The following is a 20,233-nucleotide window of genomic DNA, read 5'->3' as shown; positions in this document are numbered from 1 at the left end:
TGGGCAAGTGATGAAACAAGCAAAAATCAAAGTGACATCTGGAAGTAAGCAGACTGTCTGAGAAAAGTTGGGTAGATATACCCATCAAATGGAACCATCCATGGTGGGTTAAACAGTGAGGCTGAGTGCTATCTGATGATGCTAGGATGGGGACTGTGCTGGTGACCTAGGGTTACAACCAAAGTGGCCAATCATTGCAGGCTGTGAGATTGGGGCAGCTGAGCCTGTTGCGGACCTCAAAGTGTTAACGAAAATAAAGTAACAGGGAATCCAGGAAATACTCTCTCCACTTAGAGGAAGCTAGATTTCAAAGATTGAGACTATGACCTCACCCATTACACACCATCCCTGGTTGCTGGAATCTGAAAGCATTAACCTATCTTTATCCCAAACATACAGGTCACAATATGGGACAATATGGATGTACCTTGAAGGCATATGGTAAGTAAAATAAGCCAGACAAATACTGTATAATCCCACCTACCCATGGAATCTAAAAAAAAAATTTTTCTTAGAAACCGAGCAGATTGATGATTGTCACAGACAGGAGTGGGGGTGGTGGAAATGGGTGATGGTGGTCAAAAACTTTCAGTTACATGATGAATACATTCTGGAGAATTACAGGCTGGGGGAAAAAAGTTAAAAAGCTAAATGGGGAAGTGGGAGAGCCAAAGAGGTTTCTTAAAAGGAGGCCTCTTTGACCTGCAGCACAGAAGCACTCACAGTTGAGTGGCAGGCTGAGGACTTAATGAGTTGAATTCCAGAAAAGCCTAAACACTCCAAGTGGTACTGTTACACTAAGCTCAGGAGCCTGACTGGAAAAACCTGGAACCCTAAAGTATGGTATTACATCTGGATGGAAGCTCCCAAGAATACTGGCTCTGCAGACTATCACGAACCAAATCATGTTCACAGAAGTGGCCTATCACTCCCTAGCAAGAGTGAGCACTTCCCCCATGCAGAAGACTCTTAAAAGAGGGCCACTCTTGCCGCACCTGCGTGGCTCAGTGGTTAAAGCCTCTGCCTTTGGCTCAGGTCATGATCCCAGGGTCCTGGGATTGAGCCCCACATCAGCGCTCTACTCAGCAGGAAGCCTGCTTGCCTTCCTGTCTCTGCCTACTTGTGATCTGTCAAATAAATAAAATCTTTAAAAAAAAAAAAAAAAAAAAAAAAGCGGGGGGACATTCTCACAAAACGTGTCCTCTTCTTCCCACAAAGCTGCCTCCACCTCATTTCTTTTCTGCCAGGCCAAAAAGCAGGTTTAAATCCCAGCATGATCCAGCTGGTAATGCACTGGGCCTGATAAGGGAATAAAGAAATTGTACCTCAAAGAACTGTAAGAACTAGCTAGCAGGTATTGGTAGAAGGCAGAATACCCCTGGACTTGGATTTTAATCAAGAGGACCAGAACATAAAATTGTAAGAAGTCACTGGCTTGTAAGCATGTTTTCAGTACTCATAATTTAACACCTTGGCCAGGAGCCCAGAGAATGGGGGTAAAGTAGCTGCAGGGGTGCCTTTCAGAAACCTGGGAAAAATTGATGGCGAACACTCAGCAATGTGAAAATGCTGCCGTTGCCCTAGCAAGGAATCAAAAGGTGCAAATATGCCAGAATGGGTCCGTTATGTGAGACCCAGAGGACATTCCCATTCACCAAAGCCCTCAGGTAGAAGGGCTCCAATGTCACCAAGTTCAGTGAGCCTTCTACAGGCCAGGACGGAGCATGTTAACAACCATGAAGATCACCGGGCTACTAAATAGTAGAAGTCAGCTGGGCAGCACTTTAACAAAGGTCCAGGGACAATTCCAGGCACACATTTTACTGTGCTTCGCTTTATTGCACTTCGCAGATGCTGCATTCTTTTACAAACTGAAGGTTTGTGGAAAGCCCGCAACGACCAAATGTAGTGGCACCATTTTCCCAAAAGCATTTGCTCACTTTGTGTCTGTGTCACATTTGTAAATCTTGCACGATTTCATTATCATGTTATGATAATCTATGGTAAGTGATTACCATTTGCTGAAAGCTCAAATGATGGTTAGCACTGTTTAGCTATAAAGTATTTTTGAACTAAGTTATGACTTTTTAAAGACATAACGCTATTACACACTTAGTAGATTACAGTACAGTATAACTTTTATATGTGCTAGAAAACCAGAAAATTCATCTGACGTGCTTTATCAAGATATCTGTTTTGACTACAGTGTTCTGGAACCTAACCTACGTATCTCCAAGGCATGCCTGTAACAGACAACTTCTAGCATAGGTAACTCAGTCCTAAGTGAACTTTTATTTTAATCCTATCTTTAGATTCATCATCAAAATGATCTTGGCAGTTTACACCTCTCTGCTCCAGCATCAGGCCCAACTTCAATACAAGTTTTTTACATACATTCCTAGCTCTAGAGAATTTTGGGATGATCATCAGACATTAATTGGGAGAAAAGCAATGCAAATGGGAGTAGGTGGCACAAAGAATGGGAAGAGGAAGATCTCTAAAACTGGTAGGCTTTAATAAGGAAGTTCCCCCCATTTCCATTTACTTCTTACAGGTTTTTATCTTACCTTCCAAACCAAACCAAGTTCCTGAAAATGTATTTTACTTCTTGGGATGGAAGTTAACCTGTCCTGTTTTTCCCTTTCCCATCAGATACAACTCCCTAAGGACCCAAAAAATATATATACACATTCAAATACAAAGAAAACATGCATTCAATTGTTTTACATTTTCATAACATTTTAACATTTAATAGAAACTATATACAATAATTTTTATTATATTTTACATAAGATAGCCACTACAGAAATTTACATAGGTTAGAAGCAAGATGGATGATTAAAGAGGGCCCAGTCCTGTGGGCTATTTTCAGAGATGATAGGTCAGAGTTCAGTGGAGGAAGGAGGGGTTTCAGATTACCAATCAGGTGAGGTGAAGAAAGGCTAAAACACAGGCCATTAGATAGAGATAATCAGACGCTGGGTTCCATTAATAACCCAAAGGTACACACATCTCCTACCTAAACACCTATGCGTATTTGTGCCTGGACCTGGGAATTCCCATTACAAAGATGTCTCTCCCTTAGGCACAATCCCAAACACTCTCAGTCCCAGCAGCTCTGACAGGAATCACCTATCTCTCTCTTCCCTGTGCAGAGTGGGAAGACGCTCTTGGTCCCTCCCCAACAAATCTGGTTTATATTTGACTACAGCACTCAATAACCCAGAGGAAAAACAACACCATAGTCGGAGGTGTCCTTCAGTGCGAGACAGTCATAAATACTTGTTTAAAGAATGGAAAATTCAAATCCACCAAAGTCAGATAAATGGTTTCCCAAACAAATCATCAACTGATAGAAGAAGAGTGTTCTGGCTTCCCATTTGTAGTAGCCACTCCGCTCTGAGGCAGTGGTGCAGAGGCTTTCTCAGAATTTCGAGCCCCCTGTGATCTGCACCCATCTCCAGCCATCTGCATCTGGCCCTGTTAAAAGGAAGTCACTTTGGTTACAAATCCATTCATTATGGTCTGAAACACGAATGTGACTTATCAAGATCATGACAGCAGAAATATAGTAACTGAGAGGTTGCTCTTCCCCATACTGTACTATCTCTGATCCCTGGAGTCAGTGGCCATGACAGGTAGCATTCCTGAGGCCCTCCCAATGGGAGGGAGTGCTATGGGTTGTTTCTTCCAATGAAACAGCCATTCTCTGCTGAGGTTCCAGAACAGCCAGGAGATCACAGGAAGACAGTCCTTTGGGCCTCTGCTTGAAACAAACAGCTATAGTACAACTGCTAGTCTTCAGTCAGGGCCATGGTACCCCACCCAAGGCTCAAAGAAAGAAGCTGAATCACATGACTTGTCCTTATGCTACGATGAAAATAATTCCAGTGCTGAACTCTCCCTTTAAAAAGAACTACTTATGATTTATGTAGATTCCTTGTCTTAACCTCTTCTAGTTAACTAAAGAAACACGCATTTTGCTCTCTGAAATTCTGGGACTAGTGGTGTTCTCTTTAAAGGGCCCATTTATAGAACTGCCATCTGGGGCCCCTATACAGTCTACTTGTGATGACAACCCCACACTGGGAGTACATGCTAGCCATAGCCAGCAGGGAGACCTGTGCCTGGATGGGGTTGTCCTTCACTTGCCAGAATATCCACCGGGCCTTCGGCAATTTCTTTGACTGAATGATCTTCAATGGTTAGTGAAGGATCAAAAAGTAAGGGTGAAGGAGGGCACTGCATACCATCACCCACAACATCCAAGTCCTAGGAAAAGAAAGAGAAAAAGCCTATCAGTAAAACCAAGGGAACCAGTAAGCTGAAGCTGGCGTATTTTTCATAAACCTCAAAGCAATTTTCCCATATTTCTCGCACTCCCTTGCCTACCTTTAACCAAAAAAAGATTTTTCCCAGAATGTCCAACAAATGGGATAAGATCCAAAAGCACTAAAAACTTTTGCCTGCTGCTGAGTATAAAGCACAGACCACTGTACTAGCATTAAAAAAAAAAAAAAAGGTATTTTCAAATACAAAAATTCAGAGACAAAAATGTAGAATAGTAGCTACCAAGGGCTGGAGGGAGAGAGGAAGCAGGAGTTATAGTTCAATGGGCACAGAGTCTTGAAGCTGACAGAAAAATTCTAGAGATGCACAACGGTGACAGCTGCTCGATACTGTGAATGTACGTGAACACCACAAATTGTACAGGTAAAAATGGTTAACAGTAAATTTCATGTTTTAAAAGTTTTACAAAAAAATTTTATTTAAAAAAAAAAGTGGGGGCGCCTGGGTGGCTCAGTGGATTAAGCCGCTGCCTTCGGCTCAGGTCATGATCTCAGGGTCCTGGGATCGAGTCCCGCATCGGGCTCTCTGCTCAGCAGGGAGCCTGCTTCCTCCTCTCTCTGCCTGCCTCTCTGCTTACTTGTAATCTCTCTCTGTCAAATAAATAAATAAATCTTTAAAAATAAAATAAAATAAAATAAAATAAAATTTTTTAAAAAAAGTGTATTCCTTCTAAAACTAACTGTAGACACCATATAAGTTCACCAGTGGTGAACCTAATATGGACAATCAGCATAATCACAAACTAAAATAAAATACTGCTTTCATAGACTGGACAATATGCAAGGTGGCTGGCTGGCTGGCTGTCGGTAGAGCATGCAACTCCTGATCTCAGGGTTCTAAGTTCAAGCCCCATGATGAGCACAGAGCTTACTTTAAAAAAAAAAAAAAAAAAAAAAAGGCTGGACAATATGAGATTGCTTGATTAATGCCCAACAGTCACAGTGAGGTAAGAAGTACTATTTGGATGAAGTCCCTATCCTCTCCCAGAAATCCCTAATTCTTAAACAAAACATACTTCAATTGCTCTTTTAAGAGGGGGCAAGGGGGAGGCACCTGGGTGGTTCAGTTGGTTAAGCATTTGCCCTCTGCTCAGGTCACGATCTTGAGATCCTGATGTCCTGGGAAGGAGGCCCATGTCAGGCTCCCTGCTTCTTGGGGAGTTTGCATCTGTCTGCCCCTCCCCCCACACTCCTGCTCTCCCCTCTCTCCTCTGCCTCTCTCAAATAAATAAAAGCTTTTTTAAAAAAGAGGATAAATAAGAGAAGAAAGAAAATCATATTCCATAATCTATGTTCTTCCAATTGAAGGAGCCATTGCCACTGGTATGCTGAATGGCTTCCAAACCACAGAAACACAGTACTCTTGGCTCCTGTTTGAAACCAACAGCTACAGCAAACCACTGGTCTTGATTCAGGGCCAAAAGCATCACAAAGCCACAATGTGTCAAACTAACTTTCATGCTACCAAGAGTCTACTGCAAAACTCCCTTCCCAAGAGTGAATTTACAAAGGGCTTCTACTCCCCATGCCAAATCCACTTTATAGAGGTTGTTTCCAGTAATCGAGCTTTACAAGAGACTTAGTTCTATGCTTTTCTATGCTTTTAAATTAAGTCTAAGCAAGTGAAACCCTTTCTTTGGTGTGCTAATTACCAAATTAAGTATCACACTTCACTACAATTAAGGTAAAGAATATTAATTTAAAAATGTACTACATTTAAGCCTGCTCAATTTAAGCAGAAATTCAGAAAAGGATATGGTCAGCTACCTAACATCTATTTCAGATGTGTTAGAAACTATTTACTTATTTTCCATTCCATTATGAGAGTGCTAAGTAGGGGGGAGGGGGCAGACAGAGAGACCCTTCAAGGGGACTCTCACAACCCATGAGATCATGACCTGAGCCAAAACCAAGAGTCCCACACTAAACTGACAGAGCCAGTCAGGTACCCCTAGAAACTTCTGTACTATCCACAGAAACCAGTATTCTCATGTGGTTAAGCCTGTAAAATGTTCTCTTCAATTCTTTTACTATGCACAATTATTATACATATAATTAACTTGGCATTTGAAAGAACCAATTTAGGGACGCCTGGGTGGCCTGGGATAGAGCCCCCAGTTTGCTTCTACCTTGCTCAGCAGAGTGCCTGCTGCTCCCCCTGCCTGTGTGCCCTCTTGCACTCTCTCTGGCAAATGAAAAAATAAATGAATAAATGAAAAATAAAAGAACCCACGAGGCATGAAGTTTCCCAAGTCTCAAGACGACAATGGTATGGAAATGTTTTGTAAAGAAAATAGATATTCAAAAGGCTTTTCTCAAATGTTCATTTTGTCTGTTACAAGAATTAAAATTGGGGAGGGGTGCCTGGGTGGCTCAGTGGGTTGAAGCCTCTGCCTTCAGCTCAGGTCATGATCTCAGGGTCCTGGGATGGAGCCCCGCATCAGGCTCTCTGCTCAGCAGGGAGCCTGCTTCCCTTCCTCTCTCTCTGCCTGCCTCTCTGCCTGCTTGTGATCTCGGTAAAATAAAGAGAATCTTAAAAAAAAAAAAAAAAAAATCAGATGAAATAAAATTTACTATCCTAATATATCTACATAAAATACATGTGCTAGTTTCTATATATTTACATTATTATCTGAAAGGAAAGTAGTGATATAGTGCTTATTAGGTTAATTTTCAGACCTTTAAATTTGCTCATGTTACTAAGTTTAAAAAAAAAAAAAGATAGTGCCTCTGCACTTTCTTCACATTTAAAATGAAGGAAAGTGGACAAAACTGTCCTTATCAACAAAGGGCTATCTGTTCATTTACACTCTTCAACATAATCTCACTGGAAAAACTTGGGAAGTACTGAAGTATATAAAGGTCCCTTACTAGTTTTCATATTCTATGAAATCTGTGTTAAAGAATTTTTTTTAAAAAACAATTATAATCAGGATTATAATAAAAATGAAAACTTTATTATAAATGAAATAATGAAAAAAAGTTTAATAAGCCTATAGATTATATGTAACCAAAAGGGAGAAAGGGGATCATGAAAAAAAAAATTAGACCCAGTTTCTTCTTAGTATCACCTTTCTTTTTCAGATAGTACCCTGTCCTTTTATATCCTTTTTAACAAAAGCAAATCCCTTCAAGCCACCCAAACTTTGCTTCTACCATTAGTAAATAATCTGGCAAACTAGATTAAATTTTCCACTTATATTTGTTACATTAAACACGTCATGGTTATATACAAAATTTTATTATGAAATTCAGACTTATCTTCAGAACAAATAGTGAAGACCTTTATCCAGAACATTAAATATTAACTAAAGTGCTAAGACAAAGATGCTCTATCAACTGATCCCTGAGTCTGGAAGTAGGATAGTGCTAACTATGGGAACAAATAAAATCAGAGATGGGTTAATGGGTTGGGAACAACTGAGGAACAAGCTTAAAAAAGTAGTGTACACACTTAGAAGGCTGTAAATACTTAAAAAGAGATCACTGTTGTTCTAGTCCATTCACAACAGAATCTACAATAACACATCAAAAATAAAAGCCAGCAGCCAGAGCTATGTTTAGAGTCATTTCTTCAGGGGCATATTAACCTGAAAATGAAACTTTACTACTACAGAGCAAACACAGCTTAAAACCGTCAAGAGTAGATATGAGAATTCATATGTACTATTAAGATTCTAGTGAATCACTCACTTTGTGGATGGGTACCAAGTTTCCTGGCTATACTAAATCCAAAACAATCTTGACTTTCCAGCTTCCCATAGTTTACAATTTAATTCCTTATCATTCCCTCAGATAAAGAAAAACTCCTGCCAACTTAATGGTGTCTAAATTAATATGCTAACATACAAACACAACCATACATGTAGCATTTCAAAAACTTTATCAAGTCTCCTGGCCACAAAAGATGAACCTAGTCTCACCATTAATAAATAAGGCCTTGCCTCAAGGGCCAACCAGAGCAGAGCTTCTCTAACTTACATCACTGAACTCCAGAGGTAAACTCTCAGTGGGCTGAAGCTCGGCAGCACTCAAGTACAGATCCATGGGGCCGGCTTCCAGATCGTCTGGCACAGACAGTACCTGCTCGGGCTTATACATCTGAGGAGGCAACTGGAAATGCAGTGGGCAGCAGGGATCCTCAGAGAGGCTTACAGGAACTGGTTTGTTGCAGGGTACCTCTTCAGACCCCTGGCAGCATTTGAAGAGAACCTGATTCGTGTCCTGACAAATATCTGTAGAAAAATGGTCAAGGGAAATAAAATGGATCTACTAGAGGCACAAAATACAAGTGTTATCTGCCATGTAAAATTCAAGGTCTGCACTACAGAAGACAACTGGTTACATGTGAAATAGAATCAAACAGAGTTGGCAATTTTTTCAAAGTTCTTCTCAAAGTGTCATTCACTAGCATCCAATTCCAGCTCTACTGGTAATTTAAATCTAGTCCCCAAATTACACTTCTGGATCCCAGTCATTTAAACTAGAGACACTAATCTTGTTCTCACTTGGGAGAGTCAAACACAAAACATTTGACAACCCTGCTAAGCAAACCTCAGTAACAATCCTAGGAATCTCCTACGAAACATTCTATGGCAAAAGCAAATAGCTTGCAGAAACACTACCAAGGCCTCCCAAGAATCAAGAAATACGGTGTTTCTGCTCTGTTAAGCACACTGGCAAAAAAAAAAAAAAAAAAACCCTGCAAAAACTTCTTGAATCTTGTTTCCAAAATGTTTACATATGTTTAAAGCAGCAGGGAACTGGGGAAAATAGAAGCCCTAGTAATAGACAAAAAATAAAAGTTTCCATGCCCCCTTGCTTTTTGGGGGGGACAGGGATGGTAGTGCAGGGGAGAGTTCTGCCATGGTTCCAAAGAGAAAGGAAAGAAGATAATTTTGCTTATGAGGACCCATGGAAAGCAAGTACCCCAGGAACACTCCAAGAGGACTAACAACTTCTACAGAAAAGGGCAAGTTTCCAAGTTGGCAAAGCAGCTCTGTAGGATGAATCAAAATTAAACTGATTAGATAAACAATAAAATTTAGTTCAAGTTACTCTCTCTGTGAAATGTTTTATTCAAGTGATAACTATTTCTTGAAATCTTAACTACATGGTTTCCCCCTAGATTAACAGACAACTGTTATTTTAAATGTGGGCTTATTTTTAAACCAGAAGCCACAATTTTCTATGAACTAATTGTACCCAGAATTATAGAATTATGGGTAAATTTTCCTCCCAAATTTTAAGGTAATATCTAAAAATTAAGAAGTCTAGCATGTATTTTATTTTTAAGCCAAATAAAACTTCTTGAATAAAGCCATTTGTTTCAATCAATTCGTAGAAACTGCTAAACTCTTAAGACAGGGTTTCACAACTGTAATTCTACTGACATCACTGGCTGGCCTGTGCATTGTAGGATGCTTAGCAGCATTCCTGGCCTCTAGCCACTAGATGTCAGTAGCACTCTCATCCCTAAATTGTAAAAAGCAAAACTGTCTCCACACATCACCAAATGGGGATAAAATGGTCCCCAGTTGAGAACCACTTCTCTAAAAGAACAGTAAACAGTACAAAGTAAACAATACTTATCAAATGAAAATGAACAATCAAATGAACAAATACATGAATCTAACAGAAACACCAGATTTGCATTCTCTATGTGCTTAAGAAAACCTAGTCTCCAATGTGCTTAAAAAGTCCAATCTTATTACATTATTAACACTTAAAATCAATCCATTAAATTAAAATGTTTTAATCCGAACTTTTTTCATGGAATTCAAAGGACTTTCACAAGTCTCTTATTTAATACAATATTCTGGAAAAACCCTCCCCCAACCTCCTCCACCCCCTTTCCTTTCCAATGGGGACAAGAGAGACAAAGAGAAGGGAATGGTTGACCTACAACTAGAGTCTGGGTCCTTCACTTTCAGTCCAGTGCTGTCTCCATTAGACCAGTGTAAAGAGTTAACAGGTCACCAATGGCAGTCGCTCTTTCTCTGGGATAAGGACTTAAGGAAGGGTAAGTGACTTAAGCAACTATGGAGTGGAAAGGAAAAAAGCATAAAACAAAAGAAATCCTACTTCCCTTCTCCTTTCAAATACATTTCATTTTCAACTTTGCTTTTTAAAATATTAATAACCTAATAAACCATTTAGTATAATATTTTAAGTCTAAAATATTCCTCAATATCTATAAACTGAGTTTTTCTGAGTTATAAAGTAATTCACACTCCCTGAAGAAAACCTGGAAAGTACAAGGCAGAGGAATAAAGGGCATTCATAACCCCACCAACAAAAAGCAGTCAATTTCTGTTAATTCCCCTCCTAGTATTTGATTATATGTAATTTCATATTCTATTTTTGTCACAATCATTTTCCTAGGTAATTCATAAATTTTGATAAATCTAATGCTTATTGCCTAAACATATTCCATATAATGTTACATCATAATTTTCTTCTCTATATCCCATTTCTAAAAATGTAAAGGCTGTCTCCAGTTGAAGGAATTTTATGTAAAAATATCAGTCTACATTTTATTATATCTTTAAGATAAACTCCAAGGTAACATTATATCAAACAATATGAATACGGGCAGTGCCTGGGTGGCTCAGTGGGTTAAAGTGGGTTAAAGCCTCTGCTTCTGTCATGGTCTCAGGGTCCTGGGATCGAGCCCTGCATCAGGCTCTCTGCTCAGCAGGGAGTCTGCTTCTCTCTCTCTCTGCCTGCCTCTCTGCCTACTTGTGATCTCTCTCTGTCAAATAAATAAATAAAATATTTTAAAATATATATTTATGAATACTGCCAAGATCCTCACTAAAAAGCCTGTAGCACTTGATCTTCCCACTGGCAGTATTTAGAAGGACTCATTCACAACCTCACCTCAACTTCAACTTGAAATTCACTCATTCATTAAATATATATATACAAGTATCAAATTCACAGATTAAAAATTTTCTTATTTCCTGTTTCACTTATGGACAGTGAAGATAAACTTTTCAACATTGAGCCATCCTTTGCCCAATTGTTTTGAGCATTTATCTTTAGTTTTTAATTACCTTGCACCAAGTAATTTGTGTATTAAGGACAATAATCCTTTATCAGATATTACAATAATTAATAAACTGGTAAAATATTCAAATAAACAGAACAGAAAACAATTTTTTCCTCTCAGATGACCAAGAGAAGATTCTTTTTCTTTTCCTATTAAAAAAGATAAACTTCATTTCCAAATATTTTATATCTCTTGCCAGGCAAGTGAAATCCAGCAAGATTTAAGCCTTTTAGATAATAAAGATCATCATACTTAACAAGTGCTTTACTGTGAAATTAACTTTCTTGATATCCATAATAAGGATGCACTTACACAATTCAATAAACTCAGAAAGTCTTACAAACTGACAGTAAATGTGGTCTCATAGCAGAATCAAGAGATGCTATGATGGTACAAAGGCAAACTGGGAGGGTGGGGAGTAGAATCATTCTATTTTTGGAAATAGTAAGTATTCAATTTGAATGAATTCTAATATATACAAATTAAGGCCCTGACCATACAAAAGGATACTTCTTAAAGAAAGGTCACAGTTCAGAATCGACTGTTTTCTAGTGGAAAACCTGTATCAATTGTGTGTGTGTGTGTCTGTGTGTGTGTGTGTGTGAGAGAGAGAGAGAGAGAGATAACTGGATTTAACACTATTCTATTTCCAGTGAAACTATTCTATTTCCAGTGAAAAAGTTCTAGCACCGATCTCTGTATTTTGGAATCCCAATACTAATCTACTATAAATAATTATTAGCCCACTGCTATCTCCAATGACTCAGATATTTCTTTCTAATGAATTGACCATTACATTTCCAAAGTTTTGAAATGGCCAACAGACCATAGAAAGACATTTCTTTAGGCTCCTGTTTGAAACCAACAGCTTCAGCAAACTGCTGGCCTTGATTCAGGGCCAAAGGAAAGCAAAGACCTTCAATTAAGCAAACTATCAGAGATTCCCACATAGCCTTTAGCTAGCAAATTGAACTGAATAAAAAAGATACGGGTAAGGCAATGTCTGGTCATTGGAAGAGACTGATTGGAACAACGAACATCATCCACAAAGGCCAAGCACCTCTGACTGGAACGAGTTGTGTGCGCCTACAATGGAGAAAACAGATAAATCAAACAAATCATCAATACAAAATACAGCCAACTGGAGCATCTGGGTGGCTCAGTTTGCATCCAGCTCTTCGTTTCGGCTCTGGTCATGATTTCATGAGTTGAGAGATTGAGCCCATGCCAGGCTTCCTGCTCAGAGGGGAGTCTGCTTAAAGATTCTCTCCCTCTGCCCCCACCCCACTCACATGCACTCTCTGTCTGTCTCTATAAATCTTAAAGAAAGAGAGGGAGGAAGGAAGGAAGAGGGAGAGAGGGAGGGAAAATACAACGAATTATCTATGAGAACAGATACTTGTAACATATAAGAAAGGTACATCCTTAAAAGCTAAAAAACTCAACACATGACAACCTCAAGATCAGCAGTCTCTGGACTCAAATGCTCTTTTCAATTTACCCCACGTACAATTAAGTCAGATTTCAGAGCCAAGACTGTACAGTGTTCTGACTATTACTCTAACTTAGTAAACAAAGCAAATACATACCCCTTAGAGGTATAAACACAAATTACCTGTTGGGCAGCACCATCTGTGGCCAGCATTCTGCGTTCCTTCAGCTGCCTATGTAATAAGGCTTCCACTCCGTAACGCTGGCGATACCGCCGAAGACACTTCAGCCGCTTTAAGTTCTCTCGTTCTTTGGCCAAAAGTCCCTCTGGGCCAGTCAGGAGACTACTACCTGATGAGTCACAACAGTCAAGATGTTATGTGCCGAGCAACCAATGAAGGATGGCTGCTCCAAATTAACATGAAATAAACAGGGTAAATTCTGGCCATAAGATAGCTATTTTCAAAAGCAAATTCTCCTTCACTCCAGGTACCAAAACAGATAAATCTAACTACTACCAAATTCACATTGTGAACCCACAAACAGCTGGTTGGGACCAGCATAAAAAACTTGCCTAGAGCTTCATGTTCCACTTTGCGATTATGTAAATAACGTCGCTTCTTCTCTTTGAGCAGATGTTGAAGTCGTTTAAACTGATCGATGTACAAAGACTGCAAACGAATTAGCTTCTCACGCATTATCAGAGCAACTTCTTCTGCTGTGTAAACACCAGCATGTCTGGAATAAAACAGAATTCAGCAAAGAATAAGAAAACATAGTATTAAACCCAAGCTTAAAAGGAGAAAAGGGTAGAGAGGAGGCTTAAGTTTGTTATTTAACAGTAAGCCACCACTAAGACAATCACCTTATTAAATATGAATGTTTTCATACACAGCATTCGAGTTATTAAAAAATAAATAATAGGGGCGCCTGGGTGGCTCAGTGGGTTAAAGCCTCTGCCTTCAGCTCAGGTCATGATCCCAGGTCCTTGGATAGAGCCCCGCATTGGGCTCTCTGCTCAGCCAGAAGCCTGCTTCCTCCTCTCTCTCTGCCTGCCTCTCTGCCTACTGTAATCTCTGTCAAATAAATAAATAAATAAATCTTTTAAAAAATAACAACAACAACAACAACAATAATAATAATAATAAAGAAAATCCCTGAACATTGGATACTAACGTATGATCTCACAATATGAGGAAGGGGAGTGGTTTCGTTATTTTTCCCAGTTATCTGCAGTTAAGAAATGAAGATTTCGAACATTCAAATTTTTTATTAATCTACAATCTTATTCAATTTTATAATTCGTAATTTAGTCACTTAGTCAGGATAGCTTAAAAGTATTCAATTTAATAATATTACTATCTTAATAAGATTACTTATTATAGTAATAAGATATTACTATCTTATTATTATCTTAATAATATAAGATAGAATAATACTATCCTACTATTTTAATACTATTAAAATAGTATTAAAAATATTACTATTTTAATTGAAATTAGAAATTTCAATTTCTAATTTAAAATATATTCCTATATTGGAATTTACATGAGCCCTCAAAACACTGGTCCACAGTGGCTATTCACTGTCCCCAGCTCATTTTCTTAACAAATTTCTCAAAAATATAGCACCCTGGGGTGGCCCTTAATTGCCAAAGATCTAGATCCATATCAACTTTACTAAGCTTGGCCACCAATTATAAACATAAGAAATTATTCTAGTGATTATGATGAGGTCACCTAAGCAACTAAGTTAAAGAAGCAATTTAACTGGAGACTTTCCTGATTCTGACTTAAGTCTAAATGAAAAGATTAACTGCAAATTTTAAAGATTTTTGGTTCCATTAGCCTTGTATGATCATTACATAACCAGGAAGAGGACATTAGATATATACTTGACTTCCTATTTTCATATTTTAACTGAGTAAAAACTACATCCTTTATTTCAAACAATACTTACAAATTATGTACTCAAACTAATCTGAATTACAAATATTACACCTTCTTTAAAAATTAGCTGTTAAGCCATTAAAACACACAGAATAAATAGAATTATTAACTTCAGGACCGAAAGCAAGTAATCTCTCCCCAAAAACTTTCTCGAATATAAATGGAAGCCAATACTACCTGTGCATTAAGTACAATTACAAAGTAGTCTGAAGTAAAAATAACAAATTAAGAACCAAAACATCATGAATAAAAACTAACCAATTATACAAATGACAAAATCTAAGACTACCAAAAAGTTGTGAAAAGGTTTTAAAAACATCTGAAGTCTAAATAAGATAACTAATTTGCATCTTCAGGAAAACAGGTTTGTTGCATTAATATGTTTGCAAACCTACTACTGAGGACTTAACCTAATGTTAATTTTGTTAAAATGAAATTAACTTCATTGTACCCTGCCAGAAGAGAATTTACCAATAGTCTAAGGACTAGAATTTATAAATGGAAAGTCACTATAATTAGAATTTACTACAAATCCCTGGGAAGAGTGGATCATTTATTTAAAGATGGATGTTTCAGACATTCACAGCTAGTTACTAAAATCATGTACCAACTTCCTGTACTCTGATATTCACAAATTTAAGTCAGGGTCTTATTACTTGAATTCATCTTCAAAAAAGAGGGAGCCATCTTATATTCTATTAAATGTCTCTTATGAAAAAGTATTCCCCAAAATTTATTTTAGTAACAATGATGAAGACTCAATAACCTGAAATGACCTTTACAAAAACTAGTTCTGAATACCTGTAGAATGTCATATGAGAAAAACTACTTTAAAGAAAATTACTTTTTAAAAAAGGGAAGATTTGGGGCACCTAGGTGGTTCAGTGGGTTAAAGCCTCTGCCTTCAGCTCAGGTCATGATCCCAGGGTCCTGGGATGAAGCCCCACATCTCATCGGGCTCTCTGCTCAGCAGGGAGCCTGCTTCCCCCTCTCTCTGCCTGCCTCCCTGCCTACTTGTGATCTCTCTGTGTCAAATAAATAAAATATTTTTTTAAAAAAAGATATATGCTGTTGTTAATGATTCAAAAAACGGTCCTAGTAACAACAAAACACTGACACCAGAGAGGAAATTAAAAGAATTTCATTAAATAAAAAGACTTATATTAAATTTAAGACATCAGTACGTAACCTTATTAACAAATTTAGTATTAAAAGACATTTAACAACTCTACTGACATCCCTAAAAATGCAAGTATTTTAGGAGGCCGAACTTTTTTTTGGATCATCTCATAGAGGAATTAAGAGAAACCTCATATTTAGTTGCCTACTTCATTTTTCCCTTTGAATATTCCTTTTAGGAGAAATCGACATCAAGTACCTAGTCCTTTTAACACTTATACATCTCATAAAATTAAGTGGTATTTTTAAGTTACACTAGCATAAATATGTCCCCTAGAGACTGATCCACTCTAAAGTACTACTGACAAAATCGAGTTTTTGGACCTTTGAAGCTGAGTTATTTACCACACCAAAGGACAGTCATTTTGTGACTATAGAGAGCATATACCTCTTCAATGCAGCAAGTCTGGAATTTCCAGAAGCACAACTGGGACATAAAGGGGTATAAAGTTACTGCTGTGAGAGAATCCTGCTAGGTAATGAACATTCCTTTCTTTTCAAACTACTTAGATGAGACTTTCCAAACAAGTACTTCCGGAAGCGCTGACTAAATAGACATTACTCAAGAAAAATAGATGAAATTAATTCTACTTAGAAAATGTAAACCTAAATGACTTTTTATGACGAGACTAGAAATTCATTATCCCTCGTACTATTTACTTCTATGCAAACTGTCAATGGAAGTGTTGAGACAGTACACAGAAAGAATAAAGAAAATAAAAAAAGAAAAAATTAAACTAAACCCAAACCATGAGACAGAAATATGAGATTGTGAGTGGTAATGTTTTTTTTTTCCTACAACTCCTTAGGTGATCATGGGCTAAGTAAAGAGTAGAACCTTAGTTAAGATATAATTAGCCTGATTACTCACTTCTGGGATCCTAAATCGGTTTCTCTTTCTTAGGCATGAAACAAAAGGAAACTCCTGAACATCTTTTTATTTTTCTACTAGGGAAAAAAAAAACCTCATAAAATGTAAATTTGCAAAAAAAAAGTAGTTATTCAAATACAGTAACATTACTGTTCCTGAGGTTTAAGCAGGAATCCATTTAAATCAATTTCCTCTTCTCTAACTGATCGAAACATTTCTCAACCAACCTCCTGTTATGTCCAAGAAATTTCCTATTTTCTCCCCTATACATTTTCATGTGCAGAATTCGATATCCAAAATTTTTCCAAATTCCCGACTTCCAAAAAAGAATAAAATCTTGCTCTGCAGCAAGACAGTGATGAACCAGGACACTTTAAAATACAGAAGCTATTACTGTTCACAAATAGCTAAACTCTCTTCACCCCTCCTAGGTTCTTTATCTATTAAAAGCATGCATTATTGTAGTCCACATTCTAACTACAAAAAAAAATTTATAAAGTCTTATGTGGAGTTACAACTTACTTTAGGGGATCTTCTTGATCACTGTCTATGCTATCAGCTTCACTGTCAGGGTCACCTCTCCATGTCTGATCCACAGTAATGGGTTCCTGCTCCCCATCACTCCAGCTGTCTTCATCTGAGGCAAGGAAGGGAGAGCAGCCATTAAGACTTCCCACCTCTGTAACTCCACCACACAGAACTAGATTACTTAACCCATCAACCCAAACATTAACATTTAAGAGAAACAAACAAACAAAAACCCCCAACAACTTAATACAAAGGCACCGGCAAATAAAACTGGCTTGAAAAAATATAACCCAAGTAAGGTTACTTAAAACATAAATAAGGTAACTGTGCCCTCAAAAGGACAGAGAGGTCAACTCAAAATTATTCTTGCTTCCTGAAATTACCTTGCCTAACAAAGACAAGCATAAAAACGGCAATGAAGGAAACAGTTATAAACTCAAGACAGTAAACCCAAGTACATACTACATCAAACCGAAAAGAACTGGTGAACACAACAATCCTGGAATTCTCACCAAATCGTCAATGAATTACAATTTTATTCTATTATCATGTGTATGTTCAAGGCACTGTGCTAAACCAAAATAAGTTCTTTAACTTACTTTTTCCTTTTTCATTCTAGGATAAAAGATTCTTACCCAGAATTCGACTAGCTTCACTGCGGCTACTTTCTGGAGTTTGAGACCCCAGCTCTGTCTTAGCGTAAGAGCTTAGCTGGCACAAGAGTGTTTCACCCACAGGCCCTGGACTGGTCTTCTTCATTTGAGCATGAAGTGCCAGGGCATTCCTACGGGCATGTTCAGCACAGAAAGACACGCTAAGGAGACAAAATATTAACATTTTATACTCACGTCCCTTCTTGAAAGAGTTCAACCATTTTCACAGTCACTAGTTTTAGATCATTTTTAGGAAATTAAAATAACTACTACCTTCATTTATAAGTTAAAAAGGCCAGTAAGACAGAGTAATTTAACCGGCCCAATGTCAACTCATTTGGTCTTACTAAGGGGACATGCAGGTAGCATAATAATCTTGGCGCTTCATTCATCAAACTAAACATCCCAGCTATAAAAATGCTGACATCACCTTAGAACAAATCAAAGAGATTCACTTGCATCTCTCAAAATTGTTTCTGGTAACTCTACATTTTACTTCAGTATCTATCCACTGAAGGTAATAAGATTAGAGGCACAATTTTAAATCCAAAATATACATGCAGAATTAACTAGCCAAGATATGTTTCTGCATGAATACTTTTGCTTCAATGATGAAAGCTATGAAGCCATTCCTAGAAGAATGCACATATACAAAACTTAACAAAGGGCCAGGGACCCCAGGGTTAAGAATAATCTAGAATATCCCCTTATTTTATAGACAAGGGAAAAGGTCTAAAGAAATTAAATGAGTGCCCCAACTGGAAGTGGCCTCTTTGCAGTCTTCAACGGTTTGGGTGTTGGTGTTGGTTTTTTTTTTTCTCCTCAAGGAATATCCACATCCCCAATTTTAGAAAAACTCCACCTATTCACAAGGCCATAATATCCACCTCCCCCTCTCGTTTTAAAACTAAAAATAAAAACGATATAGATTATCTATACATATATACCCATCTTTCTTCTCAGGCTTTGGAGCAGCACTGGGACATCTTTTTCCATTCTTCGTTGATATATAACTACACTGCTTGAAGGGAGCATTCTTGTCCTCAAGGATATGCTTAATGCAAAACTCCTGCCCCTCCAGACGAGGCTGCGAGCATGGGCGATGAGTGAATGAACAAGACAGGGGTTCCTGGGACCTGGGCACTGGGGTGATCCTTCCCCGATTGGTCGGCAAGACGTGGATCCGAATCCTGTTCATACCAAAACCTGCAGGGTCACACAGATCAAAAAGCCCTTACCCTTCCCGAAAATTCCTGCTCCACGACATCCGGGCCGACCGCGGGTAGTTTCCAAAAGACTGGCAGAAGTCACACTCCGTAACTGCCCTCCTCCCACGTCTCCCCAGGCCACCAGTCCATTAGTCTCACTTCAATTTCTCCCCCATGCCCGCCGCCACCCGAACCACCAGCACTAAGTATCTCGGGCTCGCACGGCCGCCGCACGAGCCGGGAGCGCCCGCCCCACGCGGCTGCAGCAACGCCGCAGCGCCGCGCCGGGCCTCCGCCTCCCTGCACGCCGCCTTTGTCCCGGCCCGCCTCAGAGCTCACGGCTGGGCCCTGCCCGTCCTCGGCCGCCCGTGCAAGCGCCATTTTGTCCTCCGGCTCTGGGCACCAGAGAATCTGGCTTCTGGAAGCCTACAGAAGGAAAACAACCTCGACGCTGACTGGGACGAAGTAGCAGCTCGAAGACGGAAGGAGGGGAGAAGCAGCAGCCTAACTGCGGTAGCGAAATTAAGCACCGCCGCCATCTTACCTCTGCCTCCACGCCGCACCGCGCCGCTACCTCTCTGGGCGCGCCACCCGCGTCTAACTCGACCCCGCTCCTTTCCAAGCTCCCAACCCCTGATTGGCTACTGTGCCCACGGCTGTGTGTCACCATTGGTCGAAGCCGGCTAGCTATCACGGCTGGGGGGCGGGGCGCTGAGGAAAAGCGCGGCTGGGGTGGCTAAGACAACCTGTCCGTCAGTCAGCAACTCCGCCCCGGGGAGAATGAGGTTGACCGTACGCTGGCTGCGGGAGTCGCTCACGCGGCAGCGCTGTGCTTCCAGTTCGCGGCATGGGTAGTTTTCAGGCTGCTTTTACCGCTGTGTGGGCCTAGGCTGCTGTTACCTCACCACCCTGACACAGCGGGTAAAAAAATCAGACATGCAGAGGCCAAAAATCGCTGTACAGTTGACTCTTACTTTTTATACAGGAAAAGGCTGTAGTTTTCTTTGTGAG

At 39.2% G+C, this 20,233-nt stretch overlaps 1 protein-coding gene and 3 non-coding genes across 8 annotated transcripts; all 4 read right to left on the bottom strand.

The window, feature by feature from the left end:
- Positions 1 to 1,814: 1,814 nt before the first annotated feature.
- Positions 1,815 to 19,860, bottom strand: KANSL2 (KAT8 regulatory NSL complex subunit 2). 5 transcript variants are annotated; one of them, XM_059185516.1, is made up of 10 exons: positions 19,767 to 19,860; positions 18,962 to 19,220; positions 17,997 to 18,175; positions 17,356 to 17,470; positions 13,405 to 13,572; positions 13,019 to 13,181; positions 12,393 to 12,489; positions 8,331 to 8,584; positions 4,122 to 4,272; positions 1,815 to 3,480 (listed from the first exon to the last, which is right to left on the bottom strand). In XM_059185516.1, the coding sequence occupies exons 2-10, from the start codon at positions 19,210 to 19,212 to the stop codon at positions 3,425 to 3,427; spliced, it is 1,434 nt and encodes a 477-aa protein (XP_059041499.1). In that variant the 5' UTR covers positions 19,213 to 19,220; positions 19,767 to 19,860; the 3' UTR covers positions 1,815 to 3,424. The 5 variants fall into 5 exon arrangements, with proteins under 5 accessions (XP_059041499.1, XP_059041495.1, XP_059041500.1 ...); XM_059185512.1 differs by having other exon boundaries at positions 4,153 to 4,272; XM_059185517.1 differs by having other exon boundaries at positions 4,153 to 4,272; positions 8,433 to 8,584.
- LOC131840070 (small nucleolar RNA SNORA2/SNORA34 family) lies at positions 3,680 to 3,815 on the bottom strand. The gene has a single exon (XR_009357181.1). It is a non-coding gene; the product is annotated as a small nucleolar RNA SNORA2/SNORA34 family (small nucleolar RNA).
- On the bottom strand, positions 5,638 to 5,770 carry LOC131840069 (small nucleolar RNA SNORA2/SNORA34 family). The gene has a single exon (XR_009357180.1). It is a non-coding gene; the product is annotated as a small nucleolar RNA SNORA2/SNORA34 family (small nucleolar RNA).
- On the bottom strand, positions 12,169 to 12,305 carry LOC131840068 (small nucleolar RNA SNORA2/SNORA34 family). Its single transcript, XR_009357179.1, has one exon. It is a non-coding gene; the product is annotated as a small nucleolar RNA SNORA2/SNORA34 family (small nucleolar RNA).
- Positions 19,861 to 20,233: the final 373 nt, after the last annotated feature.

Source organism: Mustela lutreola, chromosome 8 (genome assembly GCF_030435805.1).
Source record: "Mustela lutreola isolate mMusLut2 chromosome 8, mMusLut2.pri, whole genome shotgun sequence".
NCBI lineage: Eukaryota > Metazoa > Chordata > Mammalia > Carnivora > Mustelidae > Mustela > Mustela lutreola.
The sequence above is the reverse complement of the archived record's forward strand: the minus strand, read 5'-3'. Positions and strand labels throughout refer to the sequence as shown.